This window comes from Triturus cristatus, chromosome 4_1 (assembly GCF_964204655.1).
Source record: "Triturus cristatus chromosome 4_1, aTriCri1.1, whole genome shotgun sequence".
NCBI lineage: Eukaryota > Metazoa > Chordata > Amphibia > Caudata > Salamandridae > Triturus > Triturus cristatus.
Window position 1 is genome coordinate 127,144,337 of NC_140585.1, and position 16,623 is coordinate 127,160,959.

Genomic DNA, 16,623 nt, shown 5'->3' on the forward strand with positions numbered 1-16,623 from the left:
ATGTAAAAGAACATTTGGCACGTCCAGTGATCAACAAAAATTAGAATTTAACGGAGCAGGTAATTTTCCACCGCTGGGGTTGCCCAGGGGTGGGCAGTGTGAATGCCCCTGCCACCCCCATTCAGCAATATTCTAGGATGGGGATAGGTATGACCTAGTCAATCCTTAATGTTAGGCACCATATCGCTCAGTGCGCACTGTATTAAATCAGACACATTCTCTTAGCTGGTAGGCCAGGGGTTTCACCACAGAGGGAGCTGAGCTGGTGGAATTCCTTTAAGGAATAAAGGATGCATGGCAAGGGCAGGAGGGCACTCTTGCTCATCCACATACTCCTAGTTCTGAACAGTCCCCTGCGTCATGATTTAGAAAGCATAGAGACTGTGCAAATGTGAAGCACAATTCTCCTCGCCCGATTAGCCAAAGTAGGCAGGCGGGGTTGGGAGCGGTTACCTAACAAGTGGACTGCCGTCCCATAGAATGGGAGACACAGGTGTTCGGGCAAACACGGTGCTAGAAGGGCGGCAACTAGGTTAATGTGAGCCTGGGTGTCTGTTTTCGTCCCGCCCAGAGTTGGCACGGGGCTCGGTCAGGTAAGGCAGTGGAGCTTTCCCGCAGTAGGGTGAACAGTTCTTGGCACAGGTTCACAGGCATCAGACACTAGCTGTTCCAAGCTAACGTCAAGGGCCATTGTGTTATAGATGGAGTTCATCCATCTCCAGTAGGGAGGGACCTCTTCCCGTAGATTTGCAGGAGGCCTGGAAATGAGCTGTTGCAGGGAGAAATGCGCTGTTTGGTGACATCAGCAACTACAGGGGTCAATATGAGCTCTGGTGGTCTGAGTTGATCCCCCGCAGAGGTCGGAGCTAAGCAAAGGAAGCCGTTGGACATCCCAGCAAGAAGGAAATGTTCATGGCCAAGGGTTGGACTCAGGATTGAGTGCTTCGCCTTGGCGCGCTATGTGCGTCACTTCCGGTGGAAAGAGGTCGGGGAGGGTACTTATACCTCCCCCCACCTCTCTGGCATCCTCTTTGTGCCAGATACGTCGTCTCCCACCCTACCGCTTCCCCGCCGTAGGGTTGGCAGGCAATGTACGTAGAACATTGTAATATTTTCTTTTTTGTTGCAGGCGGAGTTACAGGGCGATCTGGAAGTAGACGGGTACATGAAGGGTACCTCTGCGGCAGACAGGAAGAGTAAGGGTACCTCTGCGCGGCACAGTAAGGGTGCCAGAGCCAAAGACCAGGAGACTCACAGCAGGTTACTGGAAAACCGCGACGTCGCCCCGTTAGTCCTTCGGGCGGTTGGGGGCCTGACCAACCAGGGGTTTGCCCTGCTATGCTCCACACCGGAAAGGGTGTGAGTAATACGAGACCAACGTGTCATGTGATCCGGAAGAGAATCACCAAAGATGTAGCACTGTCTGGGTATCCCACAGTGCGGGGGCAGCATAGTTTGGTACAGCTGCCTGCCCTTGGATCGCCCGTAAGATAACCCATTATATTGCATACTTTGTATGGAATAAACCTGCACCAATATTTTCACAGAACAAAGTTGTCTTGTGTATTTATTATTCATGCATGCTCAGACGGTGGGTGGGGGTAAGTTGACGATAATGGCACTATGGATTTAGGGCTTAGTGGTAGTCGTGCTGCAAAATAATCAGTCCGCACAAATTTTGTTGGAAAACAGTTTGCTGCAGGCAACCATAGCTCACATTGCCCCATGTATGTGTTGATCTCACCTAGTTGCCGTCCTTCTAGCACTGTACGTGCCTGAACACCTGTGTCCCCAATCCATGGGACTGCAGCCCACTGGTTAGGAGACCGCTCCCACAACCCGCCTGCCTACTTAGGCTATAAGGGCGACATTTTATATGCTTATCTGAAGCAACCCGTAACCTGCCCATGGAGCAGAGTGCACATATTTTTTGAGGTTGACCCAACAATTGCACTGTCCCTTTGATTGCTAAATCATGGTGCACAGGAATGTTCATGACTAGAAGAATGCGACAATGAACAGTTGTGTCCTCCTGCACTTGCCATGTATCCCTTATTCCTTATGGGATTTTAGCCTGCTCAGTTTCCTCTATGCTGAAACCCCCAGGCTTTCCAGCTTAGTGACTCTGTTTGCTATCAGGGCAAGGAATATTGTGCTTAAGTGAAGCGACCCGAAACCTGCCCATAGAGCAGGGAGCACATACTCTGTTGCAGTTGACCAGACATTTGCACCGGACCTTTTTTGATTGTTAAACCATGGCGACCAAGAATGCTTACATTGCGCACCCCACTGCAGTCACAGCACCCTGTTCGGAGTGACAACTTCATCCGTCTGCCAGGCTTGCTTAACTAAAGTTTGATTACGTGACCCTTGGAGCGCCATCAAGCTAGAGACCTAATTCACTCTGTTGTCCCTCAATCAATCAATCAATCAGGCGTTTGTTAAGTGTGACTACTCACCCATAAGGGTCTCAAGGCGCTGGAGGGGGGTGGGGGGATAGCAGGCTCCAGTCAATCAAGAGAGGGGGTCTGTCGAAGAGCCAGGTTTTGAGGTTTCTTGCGAAGATGGGGAGCGATGTTATCTGTCTTAGACGGAGGGAAAGGGCGTTCCAGGCCTGGGCCGCGAGGAAGGAGAAGGAATGGCCTCCCGATCTGGTCTTTCTGGTGCGGTGGACCACAGCATAGAAGAGCTGGGCTGATCGTAGGGTCCTCTGGGGCGCGTGGAATTTGAGTCGGCTGTTCATGTATGCTGGTCTGGTGTCGTGGAGGGCCTTGTGGGCGTGGGTGAGCATCTTGAAGGTGACCCTAGCTTCGATTGGGAGCCAGTGGAGTGTGTGCAGGTGCTGGGAGATGTGGCAGTGTCTTGGCAGGCCGAGGATCAGTCTTGCGGCGGCGTTCTGGATGTTCTGTAGCTTGTTGGTAAGGGTTTTGTTTATTCCGGCATAGAGTGCGTTGCCGTAGTCGAGTCTGCTGGTGACCAGGGCATGAGTGAGTCTTTCTGTGTTCGAGGGGGATACAAAGAAGGCGGAGGGTGTGGAAGCAGGAGGACGAGACGGAGTTGATCTGGCGGTCCCTGGAATGGTTGCCCTCCACAAATTCAAATAAGCATCAAGCTTACCTTCTAGTCACCTTAAGATTCAGGGTAGGGCATACATACCCCACATGACCAGGGAGTCGCTTGCATATTGACAATGATACTTTTAGAATCTAAGTTTCCCAGTTTCAATTATTGCCGCAGCCTCCTTTTTGTGGGTCTGCACGTTACCTCGCTACTTCATGCTGCTCCATTAATGCCCTAGTGCAGAGGTGTCAAACTCAAATTCATCGGGGGCCGCATCAGCAGTTTGGTCACCCTCAAAGGGCCGGTTGTATCTGTAGGACTATGTGTCCACTCTTTATTATCATAAATTATTGTCACTGCATTCAATTATTACTGTTTTTTGTAATAATGTAAGTAATAACTAGCTCTGAAAGCAGAAACAGAGTCAGAATAATGGCAAGTAGATATTCAAATGTACAATTATTGTACAATTTATTGAAAAATGATTTTTGGTAACAGACAGTAATTTTTTGTTTTTTAAACATACAAATATTGCCAAACACTGTTTATTACACATATGGCAAACACAAGGCATTAACTTTTTTTTAACTTTTCTGACTAGATGGCTGACATCGTTTTCCTGAGGTCAGTCCATCGATGTCTGGCGTTAGGTCTTGTGCTGTAGCAATCCGCAAAACAGCATGGAGGTTATCATCAGTGATGCGTGATCTGAGCTTGAACTTGTTCAGATTCATGACTGAAAACATCTGTTCACATAGATAGGTGCTCCCAAACATGGACAGAACACGTGCAGCTTGAAGTCGGAGCTGTGGCATTAAAGCAGGGGGGAGGAGACGGTAAAAGTCGTCGACTGTCGCATCCTGGAACTTCGCTTTCAGGCTGCTGTTGCACTGAAGTTCTATTAATTCCATTTGAAGGTGATGTGGTGCACTGTCAACATCGATGTTGAAGGGATTGGCAAAGCTGGTAAAGGTTAAGTTTTGTCCTTCAAAGTCAGAAAAGCGTCGATTGAATTCATCAATCAGCCGATTCACTTTGGTACCCAATCGAGCACATGAAAAAGTACCTGGGAATGAGGTTGAGATGCTCTGGCAGATAGGAAAGTGGGCAAGACTGTCTTTTTCAAGCTGTGACTTCCATAGGCGCAGTTTCTCCTGGAAAGCTGTTATTGCCTCATACATTGAGGTTATGACTTGTTTGCGGCCCTGCAGCCTCAGATTCAGTTGGGCGAGATGCTCTGTTATGTCACACAACATGGCAAATTCGCACAGCCAGTTTGGATCTGACAGTTCTGACAAGGGCTTCCCTTTACTTTGCATAAAAAGAGTAATTTCTTCCAAAAGCTCAAAAAATCTCTTGAGAACGGTGCTCCTACTCAGCCACCTTACTTCTGTATGGTATGGCACATCTGTATGTTCCATGCCCACCTCCTTCAAAAATTGTTGGAACTGACGATGATTCAGACCCCGTGCACGCAGAAAATTCACTGTTTTCGTGACTGTGGACATTATGTTATCCAGTTGCAGAACCTTGCCACACAGAGCTCCTTGGTGGATAATGCAGTGATAAGTTATCAGCGGCGTGTGGCAATTACTTTTTTTCATTTTCTCTTTTAACAGTCCAACCAAGCCATTTCTCTCTCCACACATTGCTGGAGCGCCATCAGTAGTAAGTCCCACCAACTTTTCCCAAGGTAATTTCATTTTATTTACGGATTCCTCCACTGCATTGAAGATGCCCCTCCCAGTTGTTGTCCCATACATGGCGACCACATCCAAGAGCTCCTCACTGACAGACAAGTCTTCCTTCACACCTCTTACAAAAATAGCTAGATGAGCTGTATCAGTATTGTCAGTGCTTTCATCAACAGCTAATGAAAATGCCAGATAACTGCATGCCTCTTCAGCCAACTTTGTTTTAAGATTACAGGCTAGGTCCCTGACTCGGTCTGTGATGGTGTTTCTTGACAAGCTGACATTGTTAAAAGCCTGTCTCTGCTCAGGGCACACCTGTTCACATACCTTCAGCATACACTGCTTTACAAATGCACCTTCTGAAAAGCACTTTGTAGCTCGCGCAATTTCTTCAGCCACAAGATAGCTGGCTTTCACTGCTGCATCATTTTTTGCTGTCATTTTTGCAAAAATATTCCGTTGAGAATGCAGGCTACCTTTTAATTCTTGGACCTTTTGTTGCTTTTCCTGGTGGCTAAGGTTAGCAAATTTGGCTCCATGTTTGGTCTCAAAGTGCCGGCGTAAATTGTATTCCTTCATCACTGCCGCCGCCTCATAGCAAATAAGACATACCGGCTTGTCTCCATTAATAAATCAAAAAGACGAGGGGAAGTCAAGGAAGGGCTTTTATGATCAGGTCCAGCATACATGCCCAGAAGACTATATTCAAACACTGAGTATGAAGTTCCTATCGGAAAACAAAAAAGGAAAAATGCTAACTGTGTGGTTGAAACCAATGAAAATTCGGAGAGTGATCTCCTTATTGGAATAAGACCCTCACACACCTGACAAGTAGGTGTCTTGCTTCATCATCGGGTCTGCTCCTACTCGGGCCGGCGCTGCAATGCCCGATCAGGCACCCATTGAGGGGCCTACTTCTCGGAGATCTTTTTTCCAGAGCCGAAGGGTGAAGTGCCAGTGAGAGTCCTAGTGTCAGTATACGTGAAGGTGTTGTGTGCGTTAAAATAGGGAAAAATAATCCTATTCTAGAAAAAAAAATTTTTAATGAGTATGGTTACTTCCCTAATTAAAATGAGAATGGCGCGTATCGTCACTTCAATGTTGTGTAGTGATACGCTAAAAAGAGGTCGACATGTTTCCTGCCTGTTTATCAAGATTGATGGCAATTCCTCAGGACCTAGTGATATACTACCTCCACATTTTTTGGTGGTGGTCACCCAAAGCGAATAGTGAAGGAGCGGCCACCATTACAGCACCCTAAAAAATGTGTAGGGGTGGTTGGTACCTTGGTGTCAACCTGGGTAAGCAATGCTTAACCTGAAATAAAAAACACAGTTAGAACAATAAAAAACAATCCATTATAATACTATTTCAATGGAAGTCCCTCATCCCAGTACTATAGTTTGTGGTAGTGTAAGAACACATGCATTGGGACTGAGTACAGTGACGTGCTGAAGTGCGATAAAACAGTGGTCAATCAATGAAAGGACACTGCAGTGGTGAAACAGACATTAGAAGTACGAAAGAAGAAAACAGGGAAACATCATACTAAAGCATGAAGATATAATATCATCAAAGTGAGTCTCACCCTCGTTCAATCCGTGCCGGGCCATAATGGTACCGGTCTCCGCCAGCACTGCTGTCTAGTGTCATGATATATGATGAAAACATGTTGATGTCAAACCCATAACAGGGTATAAACCTTCGTCATGCCAGTGTGTGCTTCAAGAATGCACCAATCAAAGGAGTCAGGAGGATGGTGGCTTTCTTTGTAATGGGTGGTCATTCTTGTGTTTGTCTTAGCACATCTGAAAGTGCTTCTATGTTCCATCATGCGGAGTTTCACCTGTCTTGTCGTCATCCCTATGTAGATAAGGTTGCAAGGGCAACGCATCATATACACACAGTTAGTTATATTACAGTTTGTGTGTTTTTTTAAATGCCACAGAAAGTTGTTCGGAAGGTTCAGTTGTTTTGTGACCTTGGTTTGGGGACAAACAGAGCATGAACCGCAAGGAAAATGTCCCTGTACTGGTGGTAAATGCCATAGGGTGTTCTGTGTTATGTCACGGCGTTGTTTAAGTCTGGTGTGTATCAACATATCCTTTATGTTGTTAGTCCTCTAAAATGCAAATCTGGGGTTCGCAAGGTTCAGTGAACCGGTGTTCAAAATACCCCAGTGTTTACGAATAATGTTCCTCAGACGACTCGAGTCTGGTGTGTAGGTGGTGACACAGGTGATGGTAGTGTCGGGTTCTCTCGTCCTAACCTCCAACAATCCTTCTCGATTATTATTGCGTGCTCTTTTAAAAGCATCATTGATCACCTGTTTAGGGTATTGACGTTGGAGGAGATCTTGTCTCAATGTATTTGCTTCCTTTTTGTAGTCAGCGAGGGTGCTACAATTCCTTCTGATGCGAAGAAACTGGCCTATAGGAAGATTATGTCTCAGTGCCCTGGGGTGATGACTGCTGAAAAGAAGCAGACTATTTCTGTCTGTCGGTTTACGATATAGGGTGGTAGAGATTATCCCTGCTTCCAATTTAATCATGAGATCAAGAAAAGGAATCTCCTTCTTAGAGATCGTGTTGGTGAATCTCAAGTGGGGATTTAAGGTATTGATCCACCTACAAAAATTGTTGCATTCAATCAACTCGCCCTTCCAGAAGGTGAGGATGTCATCGATAAACCGTTTCCACAATATAATGTTAGAACCGTATGGATTATCGATATCAAAAATCTTGCGTTGCTCAAAAGCGGACATGTACAAACATGCAAGGCTTGGAGCAAAGGTACTCCCCATTGAAGTACCCTGGGTCTGATGAAAAAGTTGGGTACCAAACTGAAAATAATTTTCTGTGAGCGCTAAAGTGGCGCATTCCATGATGAATGACACTAGGGGTGGGTGAGTTCCACTCAGCAGTGGTTAGGATGTCTTCGAGAACCTCCAAAGTGGCTCTTTGAGGGATATTAGTGTATAGGGCCTCAACATCCAATGTCACCAGAAGGTTCACCTCATTGGAATGTTGGACCCCCTCAAGGAGACGTAACACGTCAGTCGTGTCCCTCACATAGGAAGGTGTTTCCTTGACAAAAGGTTGTATGAAGTGATCCACAAACTTAGAAAGGGGCTCTAGTATAGAACCTATACCGGACACGATGGGGCGTCCCGGTACTGGTGTCGTCCCTTTATGAATTTTGGGGAGACAATAGAAGTAGGGTACGACTGGATCGTTGGTCATTAAGAACCCTGCTTCTTTTTTCGAGATCCATCCTTCCGATTCCGCAGAGAAGATCATTGCAGTGATGGTATTATGTAATCTCTGTGTAGGATTCTCTCTTATTGGAGTGTAGTATCTTCTATCACTCAATTGTCTCTCACATTCGATGTTGTAATCTACTGTGTTCATAATTACAGTGGCCCCACCTTTGTCAGCTTGTTTGATTGTAATAGTCTCGTCATGTGCCAGTGTTTTAATGGCTGTCATCTCCGCCGTGGAGAGATTATGAAAGGATGTTGAATTAGTATTGGAGTTGAAGTCCTTTAATTGTCTCCATTAATCACAAACATGTATTCACTTTCCCATCTCTCCTGAAATTGCCTTCCCTCTGCATCAACTTTTCTTTTCTTGGACATTTTTGGGTTATTTGATTGTAGTTTATGGTCCCTATACCACTGTAAAGTGACACGGAAGTGGTCAGTATATCCAAAGTTTACCGCTCAGACTTTTAAGCAGAATAATAAGCAGACCCCCCCTAATAAGCAGACCCCCCTCCCCCCACATACATCATATGTACTTACAGTACAGGAGAGAAGGGTTCAGGCAGCCGTTGGATCTGTCACATCACAGGATGGCATGCGCTCAATATAAAAACAAGTGGTGGTTTCCTGAATGCATGTAAAGTGGAGGTTTCCTGTGTAGAACAGCCGGCGCCGCTAGAGGGCAGACGTTCTCTGGCTTGTAGGCTGCAGCGCATGCGCTGAAGAGCCTCCGCGCATGCGCTGAAGAGGCGGCTTTCTTGTGTAAAAAAAAAAAAAGCGAGAATAAAAGGTGAAGGCTTTCTTGTGTCAAAAAGAAAGCGAGAATAAAAGGTGAAGGCTGGCAGCCGGCGGCGGCTACACGGGCCACATGACGAGGTCGGGCGGGCCGGATTCGGCCCGCGGGCCTTGTGTTTGACACCCATGCCCTAGTGTGTCCCTGACAAACACCTGGCAGGCTGAACTATCTAATGGACCAGGAATAAGTGATAATAAGCAAGTGTGTCCTTGTATACTTGACATGAATCCCTTCTGTCTTACAAAAAGTACACCTATTAAGCAAGGCATAACCAATAGCCTGTCCCACCTTGGTGACTATCCTGCCATGGAATATATGACAGCGAGACAGAGAGTCCTCGTGTACTTGCCATTTATCCCTCCTTTAGTACAGGAATGTTGCTTTTACATTTTAATCTGTGGTATTCACCCACAGGCTTCCCAGACTGCGTACTGCTGGCCATGTGCGCAGCTGCTGACGTTAATGATGGAATCTCCCGGTTGCAACTTGCAATAACACACCGCCCACCTTAATGTGCTATGTTGTAAGCGATTAAGTGCCTAACTTATATCTCTTCCCCTTGAAAAGATACCACAAACCGCATTGGTCATGAGAACCTTCAGAAGCACACAATTTCACCTGGTTGCACCTCTAAATGAGAATGGCTCTACACAGCCGTAAGGCCAGAAACCACATATATTAAATCTATTTACTGTTTTTTTTGCCACTTGGCACCCTTCTGGTTGGTGATGCGGAACTTCCTACCCAGCACAAGCTGACAGTCTGGCGTTGCCGTCACAACACCTGTGTCTCTCGATATCACCCTTCATCATCCTGTGCAATAGTCATACTGTTAAGTTGGCAATCAATTCAACATCCCTCCTTTCCTGCAGGACTGTTGTCTGTTCATTTTAATCTGTGGTGACTGCCCCAGACTTCCCAGGCAGCTACATTGCTGACAATGTGGACAGTTACTGACATTAAGGGAATCTCCCGCTTGCAACTTGCAACTACCGTGACTTAAATGAAAATGATCTTGTGTATCCGAATGAACTATGCACAGGTAATTGAAACTCCCAATGTGAACAACAAGGTGGATGGCCAAGGTGTTTTGGGGGACCTCCCCCCTACCAGACTCTGCTATAATTTGTGTAGTAGTCTGAAATGTTCCCGTGCAACCTCAAGATTTAACGCGTGAAGGCATATGGCAGAAGTTCAGGCAAATGGAGGACCCTTGCGCCTAAACTATGCTCCTATGAGCTTTTGCGGTGTAGGCCAGCGTGATCCACCTCATTATGGTGCCCCCCCCAACAGCCTGCTGTAGCTCAACAGACCGGTGAAATTGAATCCCAAGCCTTCTGATGTGTTGGTCACATGGTGAAATTGGGGCTACTTTAATACCACTGGTGGGGGAGAACTGGTGGAGTGCTGTTGACCCACTGCCACCATCTCACATGCTCCATCAGGGTTTCCTAAGCACCAGTCCCATACCCTCCTAGTTCCCCATAGGATTTAACAGAGTTGACCCCTCAACCTGGGGTGTGATGGCTTGGTAGCCACTAGATCAACATGTGAGTACTATCAGGGACCTAAAGCTTTCATCTATCTCAAGCAAGGAATGGCCACCTGCGGCACTCAATCGCTCCCGAATAAAATTCTTTTGGCTGTGTTAAAGTTGTTGCCTGCGGCACCCTTCCAGCATATGAAAATTGCGCTAAACTCTGGCTTACTACACTGCTGATTGAGCCCAATGTATTCACAAAATTCCTTTACAATTTCCATTTCTGACTAAAATTAAACATATTCCATCTGGGCCATGGCCTTGTCTTTGCCCTCCGTGGTGGGATCCGAACTGCCAGCACAAGCGTCAATGAGTCCTGACATTCACCTCTGGCTCCTTCACTCAATACATTTGTCCCTGCCTCTGACTGTTAGCTACTATTGAATGATCGCTGTCGTTATACATTTTCAATTTGCACAATGGCTGCTCTATAAGCTTGCAGTTGCGACACTTTGACAGGGACATCTTAAGGATTTAGGGGGGGCCTGGGCCAAACCCATGTCCAGGGCCCCTGTCTGGCACAGCTTCCACTCTATGTTCCGGCTACAGCTTTCTTGCCCTTTTCTGTCTATGTCGCTGGCCCTGCATGGGCCACTCTCCCAAATGTGTAATGCGTTTATATCCAATCTTCAGAGATACTGATGTGGTTTAGTATTTTTCACGGGTGAGATAGACCAGAGAGGATAATGGACATACAGTGGACTGGTGGAACGTGACATCCCCCGATTCCCCTCTTATTTCCCAACAGCAGAGTGTTGAAGTGAGGGAAACGTAGGTTTAAAGAGTAAGGTTTATTCTTAGAAACAGGTGAGCGCCAGGCAGTACAACCTCCACCTCAGGACTCCAGTTACAACTGACGTCCTGGTTGGAATACATGATGGAGACAATGTACATTCCACCCCACGCTCCACATAATAGACATAAAGACACTTTTACAAATATATGCAAACACTACACATCCCCCTCCCTTTGGAAGGGAAGCACAAATAGAGAAGTAATTATACAACAATACCAAAACCCTGTCCCAGCAAAACAAAACAAAATTAAAACAAAATTACTACCTAACATACTCACTCAACCACCCAGGAAGAACTCTTTTCCTCTTAGCTACAACCACCTTATCACCCTCTTGAATGAGTTGATTGTTGCAATTAGAAGTACTAGCAACTCCTTTCTCCCCTCTCAAACGTGAAGGAAAATCCTGAGGAGGAAAAACTTCCTCACAGATTCCTCCAGAGGTTTGTCCTGTCATAGCTGGTTCCACACACTCCAGACCTTTACTAGTTGCACAAAAATCCGCTCCCAATTTAGATTGTAAAGCACTTTGATTAAAATAATCGCCACCCACTCAAAATCATTATGAAGCTCGGAATTGCTTGTGTCTACTATCCGCCTCTGAATGGGGTCTAAAGCCACACTTTTCAAATTCCATACCCTACCATCCTTGAGTCTTACAGCATTACGAAGAACCTCTGCCACTTGCCGAGATTCCTCAAACCTACTCTCACCTTTTGGCATCTTGATCGGTTTTTTGATGCAAACCCAATCTCCTACCCCAACAGGGACATTCTTAGTGCCATATCGTGCATCATATACTTCTTTACTTCTCATATGTGTACCAACTAAATTCTCTTTAACTTCACTAGGTGACCACTCTACAACCTTCCCGCTCTTGATCCAATTCGGGTTGAACTTACACCTCGGATTCCTACCCCTCATCATAATAAAAGGAGATAACCCTGTTGCAGAATGTGTAGTAGACCTATACGCCCAAACCGCCTTCTGTATCTCCACTTTCCACTCTAGCCTTTTACTCATCGCCGCCTGAATCACACCCTTAAGTACCCTGTTGAACCTCTCAACCGTACCATTCCCACTAGGGTTATAAAGAGAGGTAGTTTTGTGCCTGATTCCACACTTTTGGAAATATTCCTTTGCCAACTTAGATGTGAACTGTACCCCATTATCACTTAACAGACAAACAGGCAGTCCTTCTGATAAAAATAATTTGTCTAGAAATTCCAAGACAGCATTAGTGTCCACCTTCTCTACAATCTCAATTATAGGCCATTTTGTGAACAAGTCAATAACAACTAATATATAATCCTTTGATTCACCCACTGGTCCAAATATATCAATTGCTATCACTTCCCATGGAAGATCTGGAATGAGACCCTCGCTCATTGGAGGTCTCAAAGTTTTCAACGACTTATCCGCCGAGGAACAGATTGAACATTCCCTCACAAATTTCTCTACGTCCATGTCCCCTCCTGGCCACCAACAATTCTCTTTGACCAATAACTTGCTTCTAACTATGCCAAAATGACCTTCATGACATCATTGCCTCACCTTCCTCTGTACCTTCTTAGGTGAAATTATCCTCTCACCCCTAACTAAAAAAACCTCCATCCAAAGAAAATTCATTTCGCACATCCCAAAAGGCTTTCAAATCCCTACTAATGAGATGTTTCTTTGGCCAGCCCTCACGAATATGATTGAAAACCGCCTGTAACAACACATCATTAGATTGTTCATTCATCCACTCATCCTTAGTAATAACCGGTGTACCAGAATCATGAACTAACGCAATGTTGAACTCACCCCATGGATCATCTAGGCATTCTTCAAGTGGTGAAGGTAATCTGGACAAGCGAATGTAGTAATGTGTAAATGACACTATGATGTCATTAGTTCCAAAGAGAATGTTAAGACTGAAGGAATGTTCAAGAGGCATTCAATTGATGCATGGAGACGAATGTGGAGGCTGATTTACAAGCTCCATTAAAGGATATCAATAACTTCATTTATTGTGTTTGGAAGATTCTTTTACATTGGCGACGAGGATGGGATCAAGATACACAGGAAAAGTGAAGATTTATTTCCTGAAGGAGATACACTATGGGATTTTAAATTGAACACAACTGAATGACAGCAGTTGGAAGTGCTGCAAGCTGAATTATATAATCAAAATCGCATGGACTACACAGGACCTGTATGGAAGCAGATAATTGAATGCCTCTTGAACATTCCTTCAGTCTTAACATTCTCTTTGGAACTAATGACATCATAGTGTCATTTACACATTACTACATTCAGCAAATTTCTATGGCCCATTAGACTCTGGCCATTATTTACTAGCAATAGTAGACGAATACTCTCGTTTTCCAATTGTAAAACTAATATCCTCTACTTCCACCTCAACAGTACTTCCTGTGCTAGATGAAATATTCTCAACTTGGGGAATACCTAATATATTAAAAACAGACAATGGGCCACCATTTAGTGGAGAAGAGTTTGGAAAATTTATGAACTATTTGGGAATAATTCACAGGAAAGTAACTCCAATGTGGCCTAGAGCAAACGGAATGGTAGAAAGATTGATGGCAACTATTAAAAAAGCGGTACAAAGAGCAAAACTTTCGCAAATTTCTATAAATCAGGCATTGTGTCAAATTCTAAGAGACTATAGAAATACTCCACATCCATCAACAGGAAAATGCCCTTCAGATCTAATGTTTGGACAGTCAAGAAGAACTCGTTTACCCCAGTTGCCTCTAATTCCTCCGAGGGTACACAATGAGGTAATGGAAAAAGATAAAGAAGCAAAAGAGAAAATGAAATACTATGCAGAAAAAGGAAAAAGATATCAAAATCAAGATTATCAAGTTGGTGATTTGGTATTAGTTCGGCAACAACAAAAAAAAAAATCACAAACCAGATTTCATCCTACACCTTTAGAAATTAAAAAAATACAAGGTACAGCAATGACTGCAACAAATGATGATAGAACAATAGCAAGAAACAAATCTTTCTTTAGAAAAATTGCATCAAATGTTGAAGCTACACGCTCTGATAATCAACAAGAAGAATGGAGTCAGAGAAAATCAGAAAGAATTGCTAAAAGACCAGAAAGATTAATTGAACATTGTTAATCTGTTTACCTTGCTTGCGTTATTTTTCTCTTTTCTATCTTTATTTCATTAATTTGTTTTAGGGGGGAGGGGGGAGAATGTAGTAATGTGTAAATGACACTATGATGTCATTAGTTCCAAAGAGAATGTTAAGACTGAAGGAATGTTCAAGAGGCATTCAATTGATGCATGGAGACGAATGTGGAGGCTGATTTACAAGCTCCATTAAAGGATATTAATAACTTCATTTATTGTGTTTGGAAGATTCTTTTACATCAATCCGCCACAACGTTATCTTTACCTGGCACATATACCATTCGATAAATGTATTCCTTCATCCTCATGGATATTCTTGCCAGTCTAGCAGAAGTTCCGACACTACCCACGCTAGTTAAAATTTTCACCAAGGGCCTACGATCTGTACGGATAGTGACAGCTTTCCCCCAGACAAATGCTCGAAAATGTTCTAATGCCCAAGCACAGGCTAAAGCTTCCCTCTCAATAATTGGATACTTACTCTCTGAAGGAGAAATCGCACTAGACGCAAACAAAATTATCCTCTCAGCTCCATTGCTCATCTTCTGTGAAAGCACCGCCCCCAAACTTTTATCACTTGCGTCCGTTGTCAACAAGCATTCAAGATTTGGATCAAAACTGCCCAAAGCATTAACACTTCCCAAATCACCTTTTATCATCTCAAACTCTTTTCTACACTCCTCTGACCATGCAAACTTCGCATTCTTTTTGAGAAGAGAACGTATGTTGAAAGTTTTACTAGAAAAGTTTGGTATAAATTTGGCACAATACTCTGCCATCCCCAGTAACGATCTTATTTCATCCTTATTACATGGGGCAGGTAAATCCATGATAGCTTCCACTAAAGATGATTTCGGTTTCACACCCTCCTCACTTATTTCATGTCCTAGATACGACACACTCCTTTGCGCAAACTTACACTTGCTAAGTTCCACACTTAGCCCTGCCTCTTGTAATATTCCTAACACCTTATAAAGGATAAGGTTGTGTTCCTCCTCATTCTTTGCTGTCACTAGGATATCATCCTGAAAGAAACTTACTCCTTTCATTTCTCCAAATAACCTATGCATCAACCGCTGAAATACAGCAGCGGCTGAGGCTAACCCAAACGGCATACGTTTAAATTGGTAACACCCAAATGGTGTTATAAATGCCGTAAGTTTCTTAGATTCAGGTGACAGCATAATCTGATGGTACGCTGCTGACAAGTCAATTGTGGAAAACCAAATCGCTCCATTTAAAGAAGAAACCATTTCATTAATTTTTGGAAGGGGAAATCTCTCAATGACGATATTATCGTTCAAATGGCGCAAGTCGATGCATAAGCGGATTTTCCCGCTGCTTCTGCGTGCGATCACGACCGGAGAAATCCATTCAGAACTCTCCAATTCTTCAATTACCCCTTTAGATAACAACCCCTGAAGCTCTTTATTGACCTCTTCTCTTATTAACATGGGTATAGGCCTTACTTTGTGAACCTTAGGTTCCGCATGTTCCTTTAATCTGATTTTATGTTCGAAACCTTTAAGTGCTCCTAAATTATTCCCAAATACTTCTGGAAATTTTTTAACTAAGACATCACTTACTTTGCTGTTCTCATCCATTATAAGTACCTTCTCTACACTGTTTGGATCCAGGATAATGTGTAGATTTTTTTGGTCGAACCAACCAAGTACTGACGGGCTATTCTTTGCCACATATAATTTACCTCTTGCTGACCTTCCCTTAAATAAAAATGTAAGCCACCTGAAACCCAGCATGTCAATTTTTTCTCCAGTGAAACTCACTGGATTCACATCTGTAGGAATCAAATGTCTCCCAAGTTTACCCTCAAATTCCTTCTTTCACACACTTTCATTAACTATGGTGTAAGGCGACCCTGAATCAGCATACACATTGACCTTAATACCACCAAAAGACACCTCACATATTGGTTTCCCTTTCACACAATTGTCTATCACATTCAACATATAGTTCGCTTGTAAACTTTTAACACAGCTGTCTTCAACTTCCGGATCCTCTTCAGTCTCTTCCTCAATGTTATTTACCATTTTTACACTGTTTTTCCTACGACACATTTTGCTGAAGTGTCCTAACAGTCCACATATCCCACATTTTTTCTTTAAAGCAGGACAATTTTTACTAAATGCCAGATGTTGCCTGCTATCACAACGATAACATCTTCTCTCTTCCCATTTCCTTTCCACCAATGTGTTCCTTTGCGATTGGTTGCGCCACTGTCCATTCGTATTTTGTCCTTGGATCCTATTTTGACTTTGCACTTTAAATACACCACTACCGTCTTTCTCCGACTCTTTGACCAC

At 44.1% G+C, this 16,623-nt stretch overlaps 1 protein-coding gene across 1 annotated transcript; it reads right to left on the reverse strand.

Annotated features, from left to right (window-relative positions):
• Positions 1 to 3,644: 3,644 nt before the first annotated feature.
• On the reverse strand, positions 3,645 to 15,903 carry LOC146847603 (general transcription factor II-I repeat domain-containing protein 2-like). Its single transcript, XM_085650839.1, has 2 exons — positions 14,781 to 15,903; positions 3,645 to 5,374 (listed from the first exon to the last, which is right to left on the reverse strand). Exons 1-2 carry the CDS (start codon positions 15,901 to 15,903, stop codon positions 3,645 to 3,647), a joined length of 2,853 nt encoding a protein of 950 aa, XP_085506965.1.
• Between the last annotated feature and the right edge of the window lie 720 nt (positions 15,904 to 16,623).